The sequence below is a fragment of the Eumetopias jubatus genome, unplaced genomic scaffold (genome assembly GCF_037043125.1).
Source record: "Eumetopias jubatus isolate StellerSeaLion01/CBP00866 unplaced genomic scaffold, mEumJub1_p1.0 scaffold_8, whole genome shotgun sequence".
NCBI classification, from domain to species: Eukaryota; Metazoa; Chordata; class Mammalia; order Carnivora; family Otariidae; genus Eumetopias; species Eumetopias jubatus.
In genome coordinates, this window is record NW_028274814.1 from 54,512,275 (window position 1) to 54,537,732 (window position 25,458).

General features: G+C 34.6%; 1 protein-coding gene across 1 annotated transcript in view; it reads left to right on the plus strand.

The window, feature by feature from the left end:
* The first annotated feature begins 15,234 nt into the window (after positions 1-15,234).
* Positions 15,235-25,458, plus strand: part of PIK3C2G (phosphatidylinositol-4-phosphate 3-kinase catalytic subunit type 2 gamma) — a 344,412-nt gene continuing 334,188 nt past the window's right edge. Inside the window, 3 exon segments of the mRNA XM_088025563.1 lie at positions 15,235-15,912; positions 20,348-20,430; positions 23,878-24,035. Coding sequence (XP_087881689.1) covers positions 15,235-15,912; positions 20,348-20,430; positions 23,878-24,035 — 919 coding nt within the window.

Genomic DNA, 25,458 nt, shown 5'->3' on the forward strand with positions numbered 1-25,458 from the left:
TAGTTTTTGTTAGTCCTGGAATCTTTTATCCCTCCTTCTATTTTCAATGACAGCCTAGCTGGGTATAGTATACTTGGCTGCATGATTTTCTCATTTACTGCTCTGAATATATCATGCCAGTCTTTTCTGGCCTGCCCAGTCTCTGTGGATAGGTCTGTCACCAGTCTAATGTTTCTATCATTGTAGGTTATAGATCTTTTGTCCCGAGCTGCTTTCAGGATTTTCTCTTTGTCTCCGAGACTCTTAAGTTTTACTATTAGATGTCGGGGTATTGACCTATTTTTATTGATTTTGAGGAGGGTTCTCTGTGCCTCCTGGATTTTGAGGCCTGTTTCCTTCCCCAAATTAGGGAAGTTCTCTGCTATCATTTATTCCAATATACATTCTGCCCCTCTCTCTCTTTCTTCTTCTGGGATCCCAATTATTCTAATACTGTTTTGTCTTATAGTATCACTTCTCTCTCGAATTCTGCCTTCATGATCCAGTAGTTGTTTATCTGTCTTTTTCTCAGCTTCCTTATTTTCCATCATTTGGTCTTCCATATCATTAATTCTCTCTTCTGCCTCATTTATCCTAGCAGTTAGAGTCTCCATTTTGATTGCACCTCATTAATAGCCTTTTTGATTTCGACTTGGTTAGATTTTAGTTCTTTTATTTCTCCAGAAAGGGTTTCTCTAATATCTTCCATGTTTTTTTCAAGCCCATCTAGTATCTTTAAAATCATCATTCTGAATTCTAGTTCTGACATCTTACTAATGTCCATATTGACTAGGTCCCTGGCAGTTGGTACTGCCTCTTGTTCTTTTTTGTGAGGTGATTTTTTCCATCTTGTCATTTTGTCCAGAGGACAATAGATGAATAAGAGAACAAAATGCTAACAGGGTAACAACGACCCCAGAAAAATATACAGTAAACAAATCAGAAGAAACCTGAAACTGGGAGAAATGAAAGGGAAAGAAAGAAAAGAGGGAAAAAAAGAAAAAGATAAAAAAAAGAATATGATCAAATATGATCAGGTTGGGGCATAGATCAATGCATATTTTGGTCTGTTAGAAGAAAGTGCCTCCCAAAATTTTAAGGAAAGAAAAACTTATATGTGCACAAAAATAAGGGTAAATATGATGAAGGGATGGAATATGATTGTGAAGATGAAAATTATAAAAGATTTCATATAAGGAATTGATAAGAAGTTGATTGAAAAAAGAAAGAAGAATTAAAAAAAAGCGGAGAGAATTTGATCAGGTAGGAGACTAGAATAAAGCCATATATTAGAGATTTAGGGTATATTTTGGTCTGTTAGAAGAAACTGTATCCCAAAATTTTAAAGAGAGAACAATGTATATATAACAAAAATAAGATTAACTACTATGAAGGGATAGAATATGACTCTAAAAATGAAAAATAAAAAAAGTTTTTTAAAAAAGGGATTGATAAGATGTTGTTTGAAGAGGGGAAAAACAAAAATTCAAGAAAATTAAAAAAATTAGCTTTGAAAGACTAAAGAATCAGGGGGGAAAAGCCATGAATTCTATGTGCAGTATTCCCCTAGCGCTGGAGTCCTGTCATTCTCATTGATCGGTAATCTTAGTTTTGCCTGGCTGTTCTTGCTGATCTTCTGGGGGAGGGGCCTGTCGCAGTGGTTCTCAAATGTCTTTGCGAGGGGCGGGCTAAGTAATCTGCTCAGGTTTGCTCTGGGAGCTTTTGTTCCCTGCAAGCTTTCCATACAGCTTTGGAGAATGAGACTGAAAATGGCGGCCTCCCAATCTCCACCCTGGAGGAACTGAGAACTCTGGGCCCCACTCCTCAGTGCGCCCCCAGAGAAAAGCAGTCAATCATTCCCGTCTCCCTGGTCTCCGGCCGCACTCCGTGCTCACCCAGCCTGTGACTGAGTGTTTCTATCTCTGGCACCCGATCCCGTGTGGAGTCTCCAAACCCAGCAGATCCTTGTGGTGCACTCCCGTGCCACTCCACCTGGGGGAGGAAGGGGAGTCTCCCCGGATCTCCTGCTTTTTGGGTCCCACTTCCAGAAAGCGGTCACTTTTCTGTTCAGAGAGTTGCTGCTATTCTTTTCTTCGATCTCCTGTTGAGTTCATAGGTGTTCAGAATGGTTTGATCCCTATCTAACTGAATTCCTGGGACCAGATGAAGTTTAGGTCTCCTACTCCTCCACCATCTTGCTCCTCCGATACAGGTGTTTTTATTACTACCATAAAATATACACAAATCTATTATAAAAAGTTAAAATTTATCAAAATTTACATACACACTTACAGACCATACATGGCTCTATTCAATCGAGAGAAATGTAAACAAATGTAAGCATGCAGTATTAAATTATAATTGCTTAAAATGAACTTAGTGCATACTGCATTACTGTAATAATTTCATAGCGACTTCCCGTTGCTATTGTGGTGAGCCCAAGTGTTGCAAATATCCACTTAGAACGCCATGTGATGCTAGTCATTTCCACGTGAGCAATTCCTCTCTCCAGTAAACTGCATATTGCAGCAAAAAGTGACTTCTTGAGGTTCTCACATATTTTTCATCATGTTTAGTATAATATCATCAGCCTTGAATAACACCATGGGACCCATACAAAGTGTCACTAGCGATGTTGGAAGTTTGCCCAAGAAGTAGAGAAAAGTCATGACATTACAAGAAAAAGTTGAATTGCTTCATATGTACTGTAGACGGAAGTCTGTAGTTGCAGAGCCCACCACTGTGAAATAAATGAATCCAGCATACAAACTATTGTTAAAAAAAGAAAAGGAAATTTATGAATCGATGATGGCAGCCACACTAGCAGGCATAAGAACCTTGAACTTTTTGTGAAATATCTTTTTATCTCATTGAAAATGTAGCTTTTATGTGAGTGCAGGATTACTAAAAGAAAGGCATACCCATATGCCTGATATAGGCAATATATATAACTGAGTCTAATATGACTCAAGACAAAGCGAAGTCATTAAATGACAACTTAAGGCAAAAGAAAGGTGGAGGATCTAAAGCTAGAGAATTTAATGCCAGCAAAGGATGGTTTGATAATTTTAGAAAGAAGTTTGTCTTTAAAAAATGTCAAAATAACAGGGGAAGCAGCTTCTGTTGATCAAGAGGGAGCAGTTCCCAGATGGCATTAAGAAAATCACTGAGAAGAAAGGCTATCTGCCTGGACAGGCTTTTAATGCAGATGGAAGTGTCCTATTCTGGCGAAAAAATATCACAAAGGACATTTACTAGTAACAAAGAGAAGCAAGCCCCAGGATTTAAGGCAGGAAGAGATAGGCTAACCCTATATTTTTGTACAAATGCAGAACTCCCCTTATCTATTAAGCTTCTAACCCCAGGCTTTGGAGAAAGACAAACACTAGCTACCAAACTTTTTCTTGTATAACAAGAAGGGCTGGACAATAAGAACCGTTTTTTTTTCTGGATTAGTGTGCCATTGATGCTTTGTCCCTGAAGTCAGGAAGTATCTAGTTACTGAGGGACTGCCGTTTAAAGTTCCTCTGATATTGGACAATGCCTCTGGCTACCCAGAACCCCATGAACTCAACACCAAGGGCATCAAAGTGGCCTACTTGCCCCCAATCACAAAGTCTCTATAATCAGGGGATAATAAGGACCTTTAACGCTCATTACACACAGTACATATGGAAAGGATTGTCAACATTATGGAAGAGAACCTTAATAGAGAGAACATCATGAAAGTCTGGAAGGATTACACCATTAAAGATGCCATCGCTGTGAAAAAGCCATGAAAACCTTGATTCCCAAAACAGTAAATTCCTGCTGGAGAAAACTGTGTCCAGATGTGGTGCATGAATTCAGAGGATTTATGACAGAGCCAATCAAGGCAATCATAATATTGTGGATATGGCAACAAAGGTATAGGATGAAGGGTTTCAAGATATCGATTTTGGAGAAATTCAAGAGCTAAACGGAGGAATTAACAGAAGACAACTTGGTGGAGATGAGTGCCTCCAAACCTGTGCCAGATGATGAGGAAGAAAATATAGATGAAGCAGTGCCAAAAAACAAATTAACCTTAGATAATCTAGCTAGTGAAGGGTTCCCAATTATTCAAGACTGTTTTTGACTTCTTTTATGACATGGGCCCTTCCATAATACATGTGCTAGAAGTAAAGCAAATGATAAAGAAGGATTGGTACTGTATAGAAAGATTTTTAGAGAAATGAAAAAGCAAAAAAAGTCAAAATTATTGTGTATTTTTGTAAAGTTACACTGAGTGTGCCTGAATCTCCTGCCTCCCCTTCCATCTCCTCCACCTGATACCTCTGCCATGCCTGAGACAGCAAAACCAAGCCCTCCCCTCCCCTACTCTTCCTCCTCAGCTTGCTCAATATGAAGACAATGAGGATGAATACCTTTATGACGATCCACTTCCATTTAGTGGACAGTATATAATCCTCAAGCTGTATAGTTAATAAACTTATGTGTGTGTGTCTTTGTCTGGAAACCTAATAACTATATGGCAAGAACTGTATTGTACATTTTTATGTCATTAAGTATTCATTGTGTAGAACATTGTGTATAAGACTTGTATGGAAGTGGATAGCCTGTCCTTACATGGGCATAGTGTGAGTGATATTTAATTTAAATAATCACGTGTTAGTTTTCTTACTGTTTTATAACTTTACTTTCAAAAAAATCACACTACCATACAGTAAGTTTCTCTTGTAATTGGAGAAACTGAGTGTCAGCCTATCATCACAGGTAAATGGTTTTTTAAAAATGTAACAAAGGAAGCGCTTGGGTGGCTTAGTCGGTTAAGTGTCTGACTCATGATTTCAGCACAGGTCATGATCTAATGGGTCATGGGACATCGGGATCCATGCTCAGCATGGAGTCTGCTGGAGAGTCTCTCCCTCGGCCCCTCCCCCAATTCCCATGACTGCATGCACTCTCTCTCCCTTGCTGTCTCTCAAATAAATGAATAAATCTTTTTTAAAAAGTAATAATAAAAAAGTAACAATGTTTCCTATACTGTATTATGAATATAAATGTAATGCTGTAGGCTATAAAAATTTAATGACTTATGCATCAGTGTATAGGCAATTGTTTGATTACACTAGGCTATCATAAAGCAATCATATTGCTGTGTCTTTGCTATCAATGCATGAATCATGGTACCTGTAATAAATATGACTTTGTTTTTCACATTATCTTTTATTTTTGATGTCTAGTCTTAGTAGTATATATAAATCCTACAGTGTTTTGTATTACATAAGACAATATTGATGTAGGTTCTGACAGATGATTCATTTTTTAAACAAATGACCTAAACTTTGTATCAATAAGTATGGTACAGTACTGTGAATGTATTTTCTCTTCCTTATGATTTTCTTGATCACAATATGTGTTAATCGACCATTTACCTTATTGGCAAGGCTTCCAGTCAACAGTAGGCTATTAGTAGATATTTGGGGGGAATCAAAATTTACATGTGGATTTCTGACTGCAGGAGGGATCAGCATCCCTAACCACTGCATTGTTCAAGGGTCAACTGTAGATGTATGAATAAATGAGTTCATTTATTTAAGCTAATATAGCCCCAAAATAAGAATAAATAAGAGCTTCAGATTTTTCATATATAAGAAGCTTAGGCAGTCTAATAAGAAGTGAGGCTTCTATTGGATTATACGTGTATAAGAAAATGTCAATTATTCATGTAAAAAGACATCTAATAGAGACTTTTGGAGATTAATGTTTTCCCCAAGCACCTTTTGCCTTCACGTAGGTGAAAATAATATCAGGGCTCATGATAATAATAATAATACATTTACTTCATCATAACCCAATTCCAAATTAGACATAACGTAAATTATATATATAATTGTTTGAGGTCTTCTCTATATTCATACAGCAAATTGAGCTGAGAAAGTTCGAATTTATGTCTAGCTAAAATATAAATGTCTCTGTGTGTCTGCATGGTATATATAGTTGGTTCAGCAGATGAAGAAAGATGGGAATTTCAGATCACCCTTCCAGGAACCAGGTTAGCTCCATAGTCTATAGACTTTCCCTCCACCTTACTGACAATACAGATGGTTTGGCTTGATTAGACTTTGACATGTCTTATGTTGGCATGATCTTTATCTTCTATGACATTTATATATATTTTAAAAACTGTTAAGTTTCCAAGGCCTACAATTTGTTATCTGATATAAAAATCATTTTTCTTCAGCCTTGTAATATATTTCTTTCACCCTCTTCTCATGTCCCCCCTGCAGATATACGAATTCAGTAGTATAGCCAGGGCTTTTTGAATCAAGAACAGACAGCTTCAGACATTTTCTTTGTTCTTTTGTAAAACAAACATTTTTGTTCCCATTCTGGACACTGGGGCTATTTGGATGATATCTGCACCTTTGTAGATTTAGCAAATGGAAGCAGCAGGCAAGGGCTGCCCTTTCTCTGACAGGTGCCTAAATTCTGTTTGTACTTTATCCTGAGGCCAGATGAGTAATTAACCCTCAACAAAAAACTGATCTCTGAAAAGCTGAACTGAATGGAAGGTAATAAGCAATTGCAGTAAACTAAGTTGTCATTATTAACATCTTTTAAATATCCCATTTGAATTTAGCTGAATGTACCAACAAAGAATAAAGGACTGTTCTTGTGCTGTCTGCTATACTTCCAGTCTCTGATTTTCCAATCAATTTAGGAAGCAGCTTCTAGTTGCATGTTGTATTAATTTTATATTGCTACTGTTAACAAATGATTACAGATTTGGTGCCTTAAAACAAAACAATTTATCATACAATTCTGTAGGACAGAAATACAACATCGGTCTAATGCTAAAATCAAAGTGTTGGAAGGGCTGTGTCCCTTTCAGGAGGCTTTTAGGGGAAAAAATCTGTTTCCTTGTCCTTTACAACTTCTAAGGGCTGTTTGAATTCCTTGGCTTATGGTCCCTTTTTTCCATATTCAAAGCCAGCAAAAGCAGGCTGAGTCTTTCTCAAATCACATCACTCTGACCACCTCTTCCATTTTTAAAGATCCTTTTGATTATGCTGAGCCCACTCAGGTAATCTCCCTATTTTAAGGTCAGCTGATTAGGAAACCTAATCCATCTGCAACCTTTAATTCCTCTTTGCCATATAACCTAACATATTCACAGGTTTCTTATGTATTAAGAAATGGAAATATTTGGGAAGGGGGCATTTTTCTGCCTATTACACTTTTTTTTTTTCCCGTTCTGAAGTCTTACTTAAATCAGGAACCAACAGCCATGTCCTTTCAATTATGTTGTAATTGCTTTTAATCTGTATGTACAGTTCTGCCTCAAAGTCAAGGTATATGACTCACAATTATTTTATTCATTACTTCATTATGCAGCGTGTACATATTTGCCAGTTGGTACTAAATAATGTTTCTATTTGTTTATAAACTAAGAAATAATTTAGCTTCTAGATTGTGGTGGTAAGGATGGGATTTAAAATTATTAGAAAATACCTTAAAATCACCAAATTTAATATTGAAAAAGTGAATCTGAAAGAAATTTTATTTTTATTACATTTTCAACATAGATAAGTATTTCTCATTCTCCTTTATCTCATGATAATGAGATTTTTCAGAGAGGCCTCTAATGCATTTCAAGTTTTAGAACTGTGAGAAATGCTTGAAAAAACATTGTTATTAATAAAAATTTAAAAGTTTTCAACTCTTTTTACTGGAGATTCTTTGAGTTGAGTTGGTACTGTGTTGCAGTGCCTAAATTCAGGCATGCTCTAGATGTGATATTAGTATGATATGATCACCTATATGTCTCTCTTTAATCCTTGCTTATAACAAATCTGTAAACACAAACTTGGAGACCTTGGGTAAGTTAATTCACCTTTCTGTATTTCAGTTTTCTCATTTGTTAAGTGGCAATAATAATATCACAGCTTGAGATGAGAAATAAATGTGTTAATACATGTAAGCATGTATATGTATATAGAGTAGCAGCACAGAGTTGGTCCCAAAAATATTAGGTATCACTATTATTATTAACAACAACAAATGCTACAGTCTAAAGGAATTTTTAACTTCAGGATCAGACTAGTGATACCTTTAAAGATCTTCTTTAATGGCTCGACAAAATTAAAAAATCATTTTTAAAAATCCAATCAGTTCTTCGAAGCCACAAAAAAATTATAAAGTCACTTTATTTTTTATGTATAAAGAAAAATCACATTTTTTCACTTTTTAAATTTTAATTTGCTTAATTTTTTATCATTTTATTTTTTGTCATCATGATAAGTATACTCTTTAATCCCCATCCTCTATTTCCCCCAACTACCCACCTGCCTCCCCTTCAGTAACCTCCAGTTTTCTCTCTATAGCTAAGAATCTGTTTCTTGGTTTGTCTCTCTCTCTTTTGTTTCCCTTGCTCCTTTGTTTCGTTTCTTCCACATACGCGTGAAATCATGTACTTGTCTTTCTCTGACTGACGTGTTTTGTTTAGCATTATATTCCCTAGCTCTATCCATATTGTTACAAATAGTATTCCAGTGTGTGTGTGTGTGTGTGTGTGTGTGTGTGTGTGTGTGTGTGTGTATACACACCACCTCTCCTTTATCCATTGCCCTATTGATTGACACTTAGGCTGCTTCCATATTGGCTACTGTAAATAATGTAATGCTGCAATCAACATAGGGGTGCACGTATCCCTTTGAATTATTGTTTTTGTACTTTTGGGGTAAATACCCAGTAGTTCAATTACTGGATCGTAGGGTAGTTCTATTTTTAACTTTTTGAGGAATCTCCAAACTTTCCCACAGTGGCTGTACCAGTTTGCATTCCCACCAACACTGCAAGAGGATTTTTTTCTCCACATCTTTGCCAGTATTTGTTTTCTTGTGGTTTTGATTTTAGCCATTTGACATGTGTAAGGTGATAACTTCAAAGCAAGTTTTGATTTGCATTTCCCAGGTGATGAGAAATGTTGAGCATTATTTATGTGTCTGTTATCCATCTGTATGTCTTCCTTGGAGAAATGTCTCTTCGTGTCTTCTGTCCATTTTTTAATTGGATTATCTGGTTTTTTTGGCTGCTGTGTTTTATCAGTTCTTTATATATTTTGATACTAGCCCTTTATCAGATATGTCATTTGCAAATATTTTCTCCCATTTGGTAGGTTACCCTTTGGTTTTGTTGATTGTTCCCTTTTTATTCACATTTTTATTTTGACATTGTCCCAATAATTTATTTTTGTTTTTGTTTCCCTTGCCTCAGGAGACATATCTAGAAAAATGCTCCTACAGTTGATGTCAGAGAGATTACTGCCTGTGCTCTTTTTAAGGATTTTTATGGTTTCAGGTCTCACATTTAGGTCTTTAATCCATTTTGAGTTTATTTTTGTGTATTATAAAAGAAAGTGGTTCAGTTTTATTATTTTTACATGTGGCTGTCCAGTTTTCCCAACACCATTTGTTGAAGATACTGTCTTTTTCGCACTGAATATTCATTCCCCCTTTGTCAAAGATTAATTGACCATATAATTGTGGGTTTATTTCTAGGTTTGCTGTTCTATTCCATTGATCTATGTGTCCATATTTATGTCAGTACCCTACTCTTTTAATTACTACTGCTTTGTAACGTAACTTGAAATCTGGGCTCTGGTAACTCCAGCTTTGTTTTTCTTTTCAAGATTGTTTTGGCTGTTTAAGGTTGTGGCTCCATACAAATTTTAGGATGGTCTTTTCTAGTTCTGTGGAAAACGCTGTTGGTATTTTTATAGGAATTATATTAAATGCATAAATTGCTTTGGGTAGTGTAGACCTTTTTTAAAAAAATATTTTATTTATTTGAGAGAGATAGACATAGTGAAAGAGAGCACCAGTGGGAAGGAGAGGGAGAAGCAGGCTCCCCGCTGAGCAGGGAGCCGGATATGGGGCTCGATCCCAGGACCCCAGGATCATGACCTGAACCAAAGGCAGCCGCCTAACTGGCTGAGCCACCCAGGCACCCCAGTATAGACCTTTTAACAATATTTGTTCTTCCAATCCACGAGCATGGAATGTCTTTCCATTTCTTTGTGTCATCTGGAATTTCTTTCATTGGTGTTTTATAATTTTCAGAGTACAGGTCTTTCACCTCTTTAGTTTATTCCTAGGTATTTTTTTGGTTTTGGTGCAATTGTAAGCGTGACTGTTTTCTTGATTTCACTTTTTGCTGCTTCATTACTAGTGTATAGGAATGCAACAGATTTCTGTACATTGACTTTATATCCTGCAACTTTACTGAATTCATTTATCAGTTCCAGTAGATTTTTGGTGGAGTCTTTAGGGTTTTCTATATATAGTATCATGTAACCTGAAAACGAGAGTTTTACTTCTTCCTTACCAATTTGGATGCCTTTTTTTCTTTATATGGTCTAATTACTATATCTAGAACTTCCAGTACTATATTGAATAAAAATGTTTGAGAGTGAGCATCCTTAACTTGTTCCTGACCTTAGAGGAAAAGCTCTGAGTTTTTCCCTATTGAGTGTGCTGTTGGCTGTGGGTTTTTCATACAAGGCTTTATCAAGTTGAGCTCTATTCCTTCCAGACCTACTTTGCAGAGGGTTTATATCATGAATGGATGTTGTACTTTATCAAATGCTTTTTCTGCATCCACTGAAATAACCATATGGTTTTTATTCTTTCTCTTATTGATGTAACATATCACGTTGATTGTTTTGTGAATATTGAACCACCCTTGTATCCTGGGAATAAATCCCACTTGGTCATGGTGTATGGTTTTTTTTAATGTATTGTTGAACTCAGTTTGCTAATATTTTGTTAAGGATATTTGCATCTATATTCATAAGAGATATTGGTCTGTAGTTCTCTTTTTAAAAAAAAAAAGATTATTTGAGAGACAGAGAACATGAGTAGGGGGAGAGACAGAGGGTGAGGAAGAGAGAATCCTCAAGAAGACTCCCCATTGAGCACGGAGCCCATCATGGGGCATGATCCCAGGACCCTGAGATCATGACCTGAGCTGAAATCAAAAGTCTGGCGCTTAACAGACTGAGCCACCCAGGTGCTTCTACAGTTCTCTTTTTTTGTGCTGTCTTTATCTGCTTTTGGTATCAGGGTGATACTGACCTCATAGAATGAATATGGAAGTTTTCCTTCCTCTTGTATTTTTTGGAATAGTTTGAGAATAGGTATTAACTCTTCTTTAAATGTTTGGTAGAATTTGTTGTAAAGCCATCTGGTCCTGGACTTTTGTTTTTTGGGAGTTTTTTGATTACTGATTCAATTTCATTGCTAGTAATTGGTCTGTTAAATTTTCTATTTCTTCCTGTTTTAGTTTTGATAGGCTATGTTTTAAGAGTTTATCCATTTCTTCTAAGTTGTCCAGTTTGTTGGCACATAGGTTTTCATAACATTCTGTTACAACTGTTTGTATTTCTGTAATGTTGGTTGTTATGCCTCCTCTTTCATTAGTGATTTTGTTTATTTGGGTGCTCTCTCTTTTTTTTTTTTTTGGATGAGTCTTGCTGGAAGCTTATCAATTTTGTTGATCTTCCTCTTGCTGGGTTTGGGTTTTATTTGTAAATTTATTAAAATCACCTTGATATAACCTCATTTACCATATTTAAACTAAGATAGAGCAGGCTGGGCTAAGAAAGACTGCAACAGGCTATTAACTATGGTTGTCAGAATTAAAGTCACACCTGCTGACAAATCCTGAGTTTCATGACAGAGTCAGATGAGAGAGTCTCATTTTTGTTTTAATATTTTATTTATTTTTATTATTTTACTTTTATTTTATTATTTATTTATTTTTTATCATGTTCAGTATTTATTAAGTTTAGAGAGAGAGAGAGCATGAGCAGGAGGGGCACAGGGAGAGGAAGAGAGAATCTCAAGCAGACTCCATGCCCAGCATGGAGCCCAACATGAGGCTCGATCCCATGATCCCAAGATCATGACCTGAGTCAAAACCAAGAATTGGATGCTTAACTGACTATGCCATCCAGTTGCCCTGAGTTTCATTGTTTTAATGAACCGTAGTATTCATTACTAACATGAAGATAAAAAATGGCAATTCCTGAAAAAGACTGTGGCTAGATAATGTGACCTATGAATTAGAATAGTTTGGAATAACATTTTATAGATTAATTTTTTTTGGTTAACACTTCATTCTATACACTTCTTACTTACATCTCTTGGAAGTCTTTCCCCAAATCTATCAGTTTAATTCTTTTTTTTTCCTTTTTTAAAAGATACATTTATTTATTTTTGAGAGGGAGAGAGTGAGAGGAGAAGGATAAAGTGGGAGGGAGAGAGCGAATCTCAGGTAAGACTCTATGGAGCATGGACCCTAACGCAGGGCTTGATCTCATGACCCTGAGATCAACTTGAACCAAAATCAAGAGTCGGACGCTTAAGTCAGCCAGGCGCCCCTGAAGGCTATTTGTCATCTTTCAAAATTTGAAAAAGAAAAGCCATCAGGGAAATTCAAATCAAAACCCCATTAAGATACCACCTTACAATTAGAAGGGCATAAATTAAGAAGGCAGGAAACAACAGATGTTGGAGAAGTTGTGGAGAAATGGGAACCCTCTTACACTGGTGGTGGGAATGAAATTGGTGCAGCCACTTTGGAAAACAGTATGCAGGTTCCCCAAAAAGTTACAATTAGAGCCACCCTACGACCCAGCAATTACACCACTGGGCATTCACCCCAAAGACACAGATGTAGTGAAAAGAAGGGGCGCATGCACCCCAATGTTCACAGCAGCAACGTCCACACTAGCCAAACTGTGGAAGGAGCCGAGATGCTCTTCAACAGACAAAGGGATAAAGAAGATGTGGTCCATAAACACAGTGGAATATTACTCAGCCATCAGAAAGGATGAATGCATTTGTATCGACGTGGATAGAACTATCAGTTTAATTCTTGACTGCATTGAACTGAAACCTTTCCCTAAATCTATCAGTTCAATTTCTTGAGTAAAACAGTATAATAAATCTTACTCATTTATTTCTTAGGTCATTATGAGTTTAAGTAAATCTTAGTTCTAACAGAATAAAAATCAATTGCCATTGCAAAATACTGATAGAGAATCATATTTGATAGTGAACCACTATCATAATTATCCCTTTTTATAATTGTTAAGGGAATTTAAAAATTCCCTTAAAATAAAAAATAAAAATAATTTTTATATTTAAGGGATATGAATTTAAAAATTGATAAAAAAGACACACTTTTCAATTTCATTTTCTTATAACTCAATTATAATTTTTTAACTTATTAAATCATCTGTTCAACAAATACAAATGTGCAACTACTGTGAGTAAAGCAAAATACTAGGTACTGAGTTTTAAGTGAGAAAGATTAACATGGTCTAATGATATAATGGGAAAGCGAATTCTTACATATATAGCATCTATAGATGTTATCCTGAGGCAGTGAGAAAACCACTGACAAGCTATATCCAGAAGATATACTAGCTTAGTCTCTTAAATACATCACTATAATATTAAAAAAAATGGATTATAGGACACAAGAATGGATGCAGAAAATGTAGAAGCAGTTTCAGAGACAATGCCACATTCAAATTAAGGGGATAAAAGCTTTAGACTAGGATTGTGGCAGTGGCAGACAGGGAGAAGAAAGATTTTCTATAGGAACTGGTAGTTTATTTGATATAGGAGAATAAAGATGAGGTAAGATTCAAAGATGAAACTCTGGTTTCTGGTCTGAGCAATTGAGTGGATGGTCAAGTCATTTTCTATTACAGAGAACACCGGGATAGGGGCAGGTTCTTGGGTGAACTATGATACAAGTCTTGGACTTTCTCTTGGAGGTTAAAAAATTTCCAAGTGGAGGCACTGAGAAGGTAATAATAAGAATAGTCTAGGTTGGAGTCATTAACATATAAATGGTACTTTAAGCCAGAGGAAGTATGAAATAACTTACAAGGAAAGAATAATTGAGGAGAAAAGAAGCTCTGACAAGTGTCAAGTGGAAAATGAGTAATAAGCAAAGGAGTTTTTGAGAAAGAATAAACAAAGAAGGACTCAGAGAGTACAATATCACAGAGAGTCAAACTAAGAAAGCAAAAAATTTTAAAATGAGAAGTATGGTGAATGGAATAAGGATTGTAGAGAGATAGAGTAAAATAGAAACTGATGAATATTGGAGTGACTGGGTGGCTCAGTCCAGTAAGGGCCTGTCTTTGGCTCAGGTCATGATCCTAGTGTCCTGGGATGGAGCCCCAGAAAGGATTCCCTGCTCAGTGGGGAGCCTGCTTCGCCCTCTCCCTCTGCCTGCAGCTCCTCCTGCCTACCATCAAATAAATAAATAAAATCTTTAAATAAAAAAAAGAAACTGATGAATGTCAACAGAATTTACTGACATGAAGCTCATTTGTGAACCTAATGAAAGTCATTTTGGAGAAATAATGAAAGAAGTTTGCAATTGTTGGGGCGCCTGGGTGGCTCAGTCTGCCTTCAGCTCAGGTCATGGTCCCAGGGTCCTGGGATAGAGCCCCACATCAGGCTCCTTGCTCAGCGGGAAGTCTGCCTGGTTCTCCCTCTCCCACTCCCCCTGCTTGTGTTCCCTCTCTCACTGCGTCTCTTTCTGTCAAATAAATAAATAAAATCTTAAAAAAGAAGAAGTTTGCAATTGTTTAAAGAGTTTTGGGAAGGGGAAGAAAGGGTCTAGCCAACTTAAAGAAAATTGGTTATGGGGTTATGGCAAGGAGAAAAAAGTTAAGACTATGTCTAGGAATGGAGTAATTGCTGATAAAGAGACTGTTTAGCTAATAGAAGATTTTAACATGCTAGCATTCTTACAGATAGTTGAATTCAGAGGGAGATGATAAGTGGAGGCAAGTGGATCTTCAATAGGAAAAGGAGTTCAAAGGGGAATTTTGACTTTTGATTGATTCATGAAATTCCTGTCATAATTCAGGTGGACTTATTTTTCTCTTATAGGAGTTTCACAAATCCAAAGTCAATACTCCCCCTACAGACTTTAATGTTGTGAGCCCCGATGGAGTTTTAGATTATTCATGAATAATTTTATTTGTTAAGAAGAAGCTTCAAAACAATTGTTATATATTTACTCATCGTATTGTTTTTTGCAAGTTCTTTTATTTCATAATCAAAGAATTTTTTGTTTCTTTTTATGTTTTCTCTAGGAAAATTCCTATCCTCTTTTATAATATCATCAGGTATATATGCTGGAGCAGAATCAACCCTCTCATTTACATAAAATAAAAAAATGGCATATTGTTGGAAAACAGATCTAAATACCAGTGAATCACATCAAGAGCAGCATGAGCACCAAGAATTTCACTCTGTAAATCAGTTCCTTTTCCCTAGCCCAGTCAGCCTGGGTTTTGATCAGCTAGTAGATGAGATCAGTAATAACATTCCGCTCTATCAGAGTGAAAATGAAGAAAACACTGTTTTTGTTCCCAGTGCACCAAGCGGGGACTCAAGAACACATTCGTTAGATGAAACACACCAAATATCCTTGAATGAATTAACTTCTAAAAGCTCAGAACTCTCCTGTCACCAAGTTAGGAAAACACCAGTAATTGGCTTTAGGAGCTCTGTGCTACCAAATCCTGAAAACACGAACAAAGGAAGCTCTTGGGGAAACCCCACAGGAAAACATCATGGTGTTGATGATTACAGATTCAATATTTTAGCTTCATCATCCACTAGTTTGGATAAAATTAATTCACAGAGAGAATTAGAAAATGAAAATCATAACTACCACATAGGATTTGAAAGTAGCATCCCTTCTATATATCCATCCTTTTCAACTGACTTCATGCCAAAAGAAGAGAATAAAAGAGGCAGAAATATGGACATTGTGGAACATTCTCTGATGCCTTTTGAAGGTTCTTCTTTACCCAGGACCTGGGAAAATACATGGCTAAAGAATAGAGAGGTATGTATTATATATGTTGACTTAAAAAAAAAAAGAATCTGAAAGAATCATCCAATAATGTACTGGATTAATTTAGTAATGAGAGTCACTAATCTTAAATAGGAAAATGTATTAATATTATTTGTGAAAAAATAATTTATTATTCACAAATTCTGTGTTCCTAAATTAATGATTTTTTTTCTGAAGAAAGAAAAAAATTATATCATTTTTAAAGGTCCAGTTTGGTCAAAACTAAATAAAATGTTATAGTCCTTACATTTTATTGGATAAAAATGTCATAATTGGAGGTTTTGATGAAAGTACTTTTGATTCTTATTGTTATTATGTACACACAGAAACATACATATATCTCATTAGATTTATATTTTGAGTCATACTGTCATAAATTAAAACTTTATGTCATTATGGTAGGAAAAATGTCCTTTTGCCCAGAGGCTCCTAAATTATACTGTTGGCTGGCATCTTCTATTGGGATCATTCCAAGAGTAGGAAATTAAGCAATCATGTACAATTCATCTTAATGGTTTCATCAGTAGTTCTCCAATCAATTTAGTCACCATAGAGTTTCTTGTATAATATTTGAATATTTCTCTGCTTACCCTGAGTCCAGACACAAGTGAAACTAGAAGTAAACAGTAAAAAAAAAAAGAAAGAAAGAAAGAAAGAAAAAAGAAAAAAACATTATTGCAGCTGCAATTTACAGGGTGAAGCAAAAGAATTCCTCATTTATTCAACAACTATCATATTCTTAAAATAACATGATATACTAGGCATAATGAATGCAAAGAAAAGACATGATACTTGATTCAGAAATAGCATATTGTTCAAATTAACTTGTCAACAAATAATGGCAACAAAGTAAAATAACAGAATGAGTCCACAGGAGAAGAAATACCTAATTCTGTCTGAAGCATATGCAGAGGAGGTAGCAACTCAACTGCTCTGCATTAAAAGTCAATGAATTTTAGGGACATCTCTTTCTGATCAGAGCAGAATAACAAGTACTAAACTCCTGATTTCAGGCACTGAACAGAAGGCAGTATAGGACATGACCCTTGAGAGAAGGGAAACACCCCAGTGTTGTATGATCATCCTCCTTTCAGCTTGGGGGCACTTTCTTGCTAGTAGAGCAGGACAGTAGAGCCCAATTTAACCAACATTATCACTAAGCTTGAGAAGGCAGAGCCTGCATTACAGAGCAGAGGACATTTCCAGCTATGCAATGGGTGGGAGTCAGAAATCTGCATGAGATTTACTGTAGATTTTTGGCCAAGCAAGTGTGTTCACCACACACAAGTGTAAGTTATGCAGTGCCGAAGTTCTAACCTAGCAAGAGAAGACACTGAGCTGAGTACTTCAGGCATCCAACTGAGATTACCCAAAGCTATCTCTTAAGAGTATAAAACAAATACTCTAGAGTGAATGCTGCACCTACCAAAACAGATGTGGCTTAACAAAAAGGCTGAAGAGACCAAAGGGTCTTACTGCCTGCCAGAGAAAATTATATACATTGTAAAAAAAACCAACACAATTTATAAGGCGTCATGTATAATGTTGAACATATAATAATAAATACACAGATATGTAAAAGAAGCAAGGAATTTTGCCCAAAATCAAGAAAATAACCCAGTCAATACAAAGAGATTCTGACACAGTCCAGATGTTGAAATTAACAGATAGAGACTTTAAGGTAGTTATAAAAAGAATGTTGAAGTAGATGAAGTAAAAGGTGGACATAATGAGTAGACCAATGAAGAATCTCAAGAGAAAGTTAGAAACTACAAAAAAAAAAAAAATAAAGACTATGAAAATTCTAGTACTGAAAATTTAATACCTGAAATGGAAAATTACCCAGTGATTACAGATCTAAGAATTTCAACAATTCCCAAACAGAATAAATACAAAGACAACCACATGTAAGACAAATCATAAACATTTGTGAACAAAAGGTAAAGAGAAAATCATAAAGGACAGCAGCAAGGGAAAACAGATTTCACACAGTGGAACAACAATCTGAATCAAAGCAAATTTCTATCAGAAACAATAGAAGCCAGACAACAATGGAATGACATTTTAAAAGACATATATCTATACCTATATAATATATAGATAATATCTATTTATATACATACATATATATATACACATACATATATATATATATATATACACATCACCATACTTTTGTATCCATTGAGTATACACTTCAAAACTTAAAATGAAATAGATATGTAAACAAATGCTGAGAGAAATTAGTCAGCTAACATGCACACAAAAATACTAAATAAGTGCTTTGAATGCAAGGAAAATGACACCAGATGGAATCTAGAAATGAATAAAGTGGGGTGCCTAGGTAGCTCAGTTGGTTAAGCATCTGCCTTTGGCTGAGGTCATGATCCCAGGGTCCTGGGATCAAGTCCTGCATTGGGCTACTTGCTCAGCGGGGAGCCTGCTTCTCCCTCTACCTACTCTGCCTGCCACTTCCCCTGCTTGTGCTCTCTCTCTCTGACAAATAAGTAAATAAAATCTTAAAAAAAAAAGAAAGAAGAAATGAACAAAGAGCAGTATAAGTGGTAAATATATTAGTAACTATGAAAACCTATTTTTGATAGCTATGTAAAGCAAAACAACAGCATATTTTATTGAGAGTTATTATATATATATAGATAGATGAAAAATATATGACAACAATAGCATAAAGGATGGGAGGGTAAATGTTATTTGCTATTGTGAATTCTTACATTGTAAATGCAGTAGTACAGTATGAATTCTAAGTACACTGTGATATATTAAGGATGCATATTGTTACTTCGAAGCTAAGACAGCCACTAGAAAAATAATACTGAGAAGAAAAACTAAAATTCCAAAAGAGGAATTAAATGAAATGAAAAAAAAATTAAATAAACCAAAAAAAAGCAGGGAAGGAAAAATAGAAGAATAAAACAGAATAGAAACAAATAGAAACAAAAATGAGTATGGCAGTCTTAAATCCAACAATATCCATAAGTATACTAAATATAAATAGACTAAACTTTCCAAGTAAAAAGGAGAAATTGACAAACTAGATAAAAAAAAAGATTTAATTACTATCTACAAGAGATAAACTTAAGGCACAAATAAGTTGAAAATAAAAAATAAAAAGATATAATATTAAATCAGCAAACAAAAAGCTGATTATTAATAGCAGGAAAAGCACAGTTCAAGGCAGAGTATTATTAGTATTTGTATTATTATCATTTCAGAATGACAGCAGGGTCAATCCAGAAAATACAATAAACTTAAATGTGTTATGTACCTAATAACAGCATCAATACACACAAAGCAAAAATTACTTCTTTTAAAGTTAATCATACACTCACCTTCTGACTGAGCCATTTATGGATTTATTGATAAGAAATAAAACACAGGTCCACATAAATATTTGTATATGAAAATTAATAGTTTTCTTTATAAAAACTATGAACAACTCAAATGCCCATCCACAGGAAGATGGATAAACAAATTGTGAAATAGTCATCAATAGAATAGTACTAATTGGCAATAAAAAAATGAACTATTGATGTGTAGCAACACAGATAAATTTAAAAATATGTATCATTTGAGTGAAAAAAAAAAGAAAGGAGAACATAGACTTAATCTATAATGTTAGCAATCTGAATAACAGTAGTTACCAAATGGATGTACAGTTTAACAGAAGGAGGTATGGGGGCACTTTCTCATGTGATGGAAATGTTCTATATTTTTATTGTGATATTGATAGCATGGTTGTCTACATTCCTCAAACTTAAATTATATATTTAAGAGTCAGACATTTTCTATACACATTATTTCACTTAAAAAAATCCCCCCAAAATAAAAATAAAAAACAGAATGAACTGAAGTGATGCAAGATGAGATGTCCCAAATTGTGCCACTTTGGTATAAAAGTTATATCAAGTTAAAAGTAATAAATACCAAGTAGATGCTGAAAAACTCTCCACTTCCCCCATAACTGCTTGAATTTACCTTGGAAAGCAGAGCCTGCAACAGGAAGACAGCTAATAACAGAAACTCCCCTTTACCTAAGGAACTTACATGCATAATAGGGCAACTCTTGCTTTTCAAACATTTCCTTTCACCTTCTTGCTAATGGCTTTCCTCCCCTTTGTGTCCTCAGGCCCCTACCCCTCTCCTCACCTCACAAAAATTTGGGGTTGCCTCATTGTTTTTGTAATCTCCTCTCTGTGTGGATTCCCCATACTCAGGCCTGTGAAATTTGATTTTCTCCTGTTATTTTGTCTCCTGTCAATCTGATGCTAAGTCCAGCTAGAAGGACAATAGGGCAGAGGAAAATCTTCCTTCCCGACAGAATCTTTAAAACAAAATTAAAATTGTAGAATTGTATTAATGTTTTCTCCACACCAAACTATATTAATTTAACAGTTTTTATTTTAAGCTGACAGGTTGTTCTCTTCAGCTAGTTGAAGTACCTCAAGGCAGTAATAAGACTCTGGCCTCCTTCTGCGACAAAGTAAAAACGTGAGTGTTGCTATTTCATTAAACTTTGAACTTTCTGTACCAGCATAAATTTGTCTATTTTAATTTAACATCACTGATTAATTTTGAATGTAAAATGTTAAGGTTTTTAAATAATTTTAATATAATGAAAAATGTAAATTTGTGACAAATTAGTTCATTAACTTCTGGTATTGTTTTTGTTGTTTTTAGTCAAATAATTTTATTCTCTTGAAAATTTAGTTAAAGCTAAATGTTTCATATTTCATACCTGCCCTTGCTATCTATTGATCATTTAGTCAGCAGTGAATTAATTTTTCATTTAATGACATAACTAACTGACTTCTCTGGTTCTGTCACAAAATAGCATAGATTTATCCTTCTTACTTGGGATATACTATTTAAAATGGTGAGAGTGTCCTCCTTTTAATAATTTAATCTTATCTCGAATGAACTGCCAAAATAAATGAGCAAATGCATGGGTGTTTGTCCACTGAAAAACAAATTTGTTCACTAGGGGATATTACAAAAACATCACTGATACTCTTTTTGCCCATTTAAAATGAACTTATAAATATAGATGTCTTTTTTTAAGACCAGTTTCTCATTAGCAGTTAAAATTTATATAACCCCATCTCTTCTATTGCTAAGGTTCCTGAAAATTTTGAAAAATTAATGCATTTACATTTTGTTCTCTTGATTTTTATCTATTTATAGCTGTTTTAAAAATAATAAATACACATATAAATGAACTACAATTTATTTATCAGCTATAGCAGCTTACTACTAAATGATAGTTTGGGATTAAAGACTGGAATCATTTATTTAATCATTAATTTAAAAGGTTATTGGAAAGCCTAATAACTAGTCCATGTATGAGAGATATTCAAATGTAGAACAAACAGAAAAGCAAGGTCTCTGCCCTAAAAAACTTGTAACCCTATTGAAGAATTGAAAGGCACACAGATAAAAAACAAAAAACAAACAAACAAATAAACCAAGGACCTCAAATCCATGAAAATATTTAATATTTAATTAATGTCTCACTTGTTCACAGAAAAAAATTAAAATGACTCTTTGGATATCTAAATTAGGATCTTTAAAGACATCAATATTGATTCTTTTAAGAATAAACTACTCACTGTCAAAAATGGACAAGCACTGCCAGGAACTTTACACTTTAAATCTAAGATGTGATCATTTCTACCCTCTAAGCATGAGAAAAAGCTCTCTTAATATCACAAGATATCACTCAGTATAAATCCATTGACAAAACACTTATTACTAGACCTTCCCATCACTTTTTTTTAACATAATGTAATATTCTTAGAGGAAATCTTTGTGGATGCAATAGTGACACAAAATATTTTACATAATGGTTTGTCAGTAGCTCGTGGTGCATTTTCTGAATTTTTAAATGTAATTTTTCTCAATGGTTCTTTTCAAAGTAACCATGAAAACTAAAACAGACAAACAAACAATAATAAACTTTATAGAGTAGTGAAAGGAAGATATAGGTTATATTCACACACACTTGCTTTTCAATAATCTTTTTTGATGTATATTCATATATAAAATAATTAAATTTATAGATGCATAATTATTTTGTACACAAAAACACTATTCATTCAACAGCAACTATTTCAGAGGATCTATGTACTAGGCACTGTCCAAGGCTCTTAATTTAAAGGAAGATCAAATTGAGTTTGAAAGCCAAATTTCATAAGAGGGTCACAATAGAATGGATTGATGTATCCAATTTCATCTGGTTTTTTGTCTAATATTTAAATAACCGTACCTAAAAGTGTTACTGATATTTCTGTCATACACCCTTTAAAGAAGCTATCTAATTTGCTGGATTTGGTTTCTTGTTTTGACATATTTTTAAGCCACATCTTTCAAGGAATGTGTCATACTTTTGTTAAAAATGTAATAAAATGGCATAGCATATGAAAAGTTTTGAATACAGTAGACACTCAACAAAATTTTAGGAGAGAATAAGTCATTAATTTGCATTTTAAATTTAATTTTCCCAAACAGTAGAAGCTTAAATCATGTATGCATGGAGTAGTATCCTATCATACGGTGAATGATAAATCATAAAGCCCCTCAACCAGAACTGGAGTCTAGACTTTTATCGTAGGTATAACAAAGGAGAGTGGCCCAAATCTTTATCCTAAACAATGGGTTCTCAAACTGTAGTTCCGAAGTAGCAGCAGTAATGGCTTACTTGGGAAGCTGTTAGTAGGGAAAATGTGAAGATTCCTCCATAGAGCTATTGAATCAGCAAGGATGAGGATGGGACTCAGAAAATAAGGTGATTCTGATGCATGCCATGCACTTTTCATTTGTCAGGCCCCTCAAGGAGGGGAGGTTTCTGTACAATTTAAGGGCATAGAGATTAAGCTACTTCAGTGAGCCTGGCACTACTTTAATGCTGCACAAATAGAATGAATGCCAAGGATGTAATTCATATCGATACATTACATAGAATGCATAGTATACCCTCTATACACAAAACATATAACTTTCTCTTTGGGACTAGCACTACAAAATTTAGATGTCTGCATAATTAACAGCAACAACAACAAAAAAAACCCCATGATTTCATATTCATCATCAAAGGCATTTTAAAACATCTAAGTTGCAAATAATTTTATGTTATATTCTACACGTGGGCAATAACATGGGTCGACAAGGATTCAGCTATAATAATATATAATGATAACTATGGTACATCATATGGGTATATGCTTACATTCTACAAGAATCTTTTGCATGCCTTTTCACTTTTAATCCTTGCAATGAATCTTTGAAGTAGATACAAATATCTTCATTTGTACAAACAAAGAACTGGTCAAATAACTTGCCTCTGACCATAAAACTACTAATTGGAAGAATCAGGATTCAAGCTCAAGGCTTCTGGCTCCAAGGATAAACTATTTTGCAATTCTCTGACTCATTTGAGCAATAAAGGATTGTTCAGTGTGTACAAATGACTTCTGGGCTAAATTACTTATGCAAAATCCAGAGATTTGTGTAAAATCCAAAAATTTACAGCCAAGAATGGTATTTACCAATTGGACACAAGGTAATTTATTTTAAAAAATCCTTAAATCAAAATGGGTGACTTCCAGCTTGAGAAATTTATCAAAAACCAAGGGGAGGCATTTAGGCTTCAAAAGTAATGTCAGTGAAGGAAGTAATCATTGTTCAGAGTGAATTTTCATGCCTAATGAATGACAATGTATTCTTAATTGCTTCAAATGAGATGCTCCTGGGGAAATCTAAAGAATGGTCCTTTACAGTTGTTTTGGTATAATTGTAATCTTTACCAGTCTGGCCTCACTAACAGCACTGTACCACAAATCAGCTACTGATTGTTTTCATATTTTAAATCTTCTACAGCAAAACTGTGCATGAAATTTCTTATAATCTTCTCCTAAGTATTATTTTCCATATATTTTTCAGAATAAGAGAAACATATCATGCAGCTGACATTAATTCCAATTCAGGGAAGATCTGGAGCACTACTACAGCATTTCCCTATCAGCTCTTTTCTAATACTAAGTTTAACATAAATATTTGTATTGATAACTCAACGCAACTACTTCATTTTACACCATATGGTAAGCAACCTTGCAAATAAGTATAAAAATCTACATAAAGCTGGTATAGCTGCATAGCCTTGAGTCCACAGACTGAAAGCATTACAAGAAATGTTATTAAATGCTAGTATTTTGCCCTGAAGTGAAGTTAAGAAGAAAACAGCTGGAAACCTCTTGTTAACATTTGTTTAGCTATTGTTTTTAAGAACTCTCTTCACATAGCTCACCCCAGGACACTACTTTCCTGCTATAAAATAGTTGATGGCAAGTATAATAAATTTTTAGCATATTAAAAACAAAACCTAATTTCAAAAAGATTATAAAGCATATGGATGAATATGAATGAATATACATGTATGAAAATGGCAATACTACCCATTAGAAACAACTATGTCATTCAAATGTGAATAAATTATGACATAAAACAGGCAACTATACATAGTCTTTATTCCCACTGTACAAACTATAGGAGCCTTAGGCAATAGGTCCATTGAATCAGTCTCTGGGGATGGATCCTGGAACCTGGAATCTGCATTTTATCAAACTCATCAGATGATTCTTATTTTTCTAAAGTTTTAGAATTTCTTTAAAGTTGTCTAATATTTTATTTCACTGTTATTGTAAACTATTTTGCAAAACAATAATAGTTCTTCAAACATTAGTTGTTACTAAATGAGTTTCTACCTATGAACTGTTTTTTCTTGACAAAAAATGAGCCAACAAATATTTTCTTTTCATCGATTGTTATTAACATAATTATTATTTTGATTTTTTCTTTCTTACTCTAGTCAAGATTCTGAGTTAGTGCAGATGGCTACAAACATAACAATGTTATGTTGGAATATTTAGTTAGGACCATCTGGTTTGAAACTAACAAAAACCAACTCCTGCTGCCTTAAGAAAAAAACACTCTAAAAGAATATAGAGATTTCTTACAGAATTTAAGAGTAAGAATTCAGCAGATTCAGGAATGTACTAAAGGCACAGATGAAATAAACAGTCCAAAATTCCTGTATGCATCTCACCTCATCTCTTCTATATATCTATTTCTTAGGTTTCCCTTGCTTTCTGCTGACTTATTTCCCTTGCTTTTCCAGAACACATGGAAAGCCAAGCTCTCAAGCTTAAATGCTATTTGGCCAGCTCCCTAAAGAAAATTCAGTCTCTCTATTAGATCTAATTCCAAATTTCTAAAAGCAGGATTCTGATTGCCAAGCCAAAATCAGTGGTGTTGAACCCTGAGCCAATCACAATCTCTGTCATATTGGCCTCAGTTGCTGGAGAAGAGGGAATAACTGTGAACTAGGGAAACCACTTCTCTTCTTCCAGTTTAAAATATTTAATTTCCAACATCTCTCCCTCTCTCTCTGGATGTTCTTTTGTTGAATGTGGCGAGTTGGAGGTCATTTTTTAATTTTATGAGAAGTTTCAGGAAATTGATTAG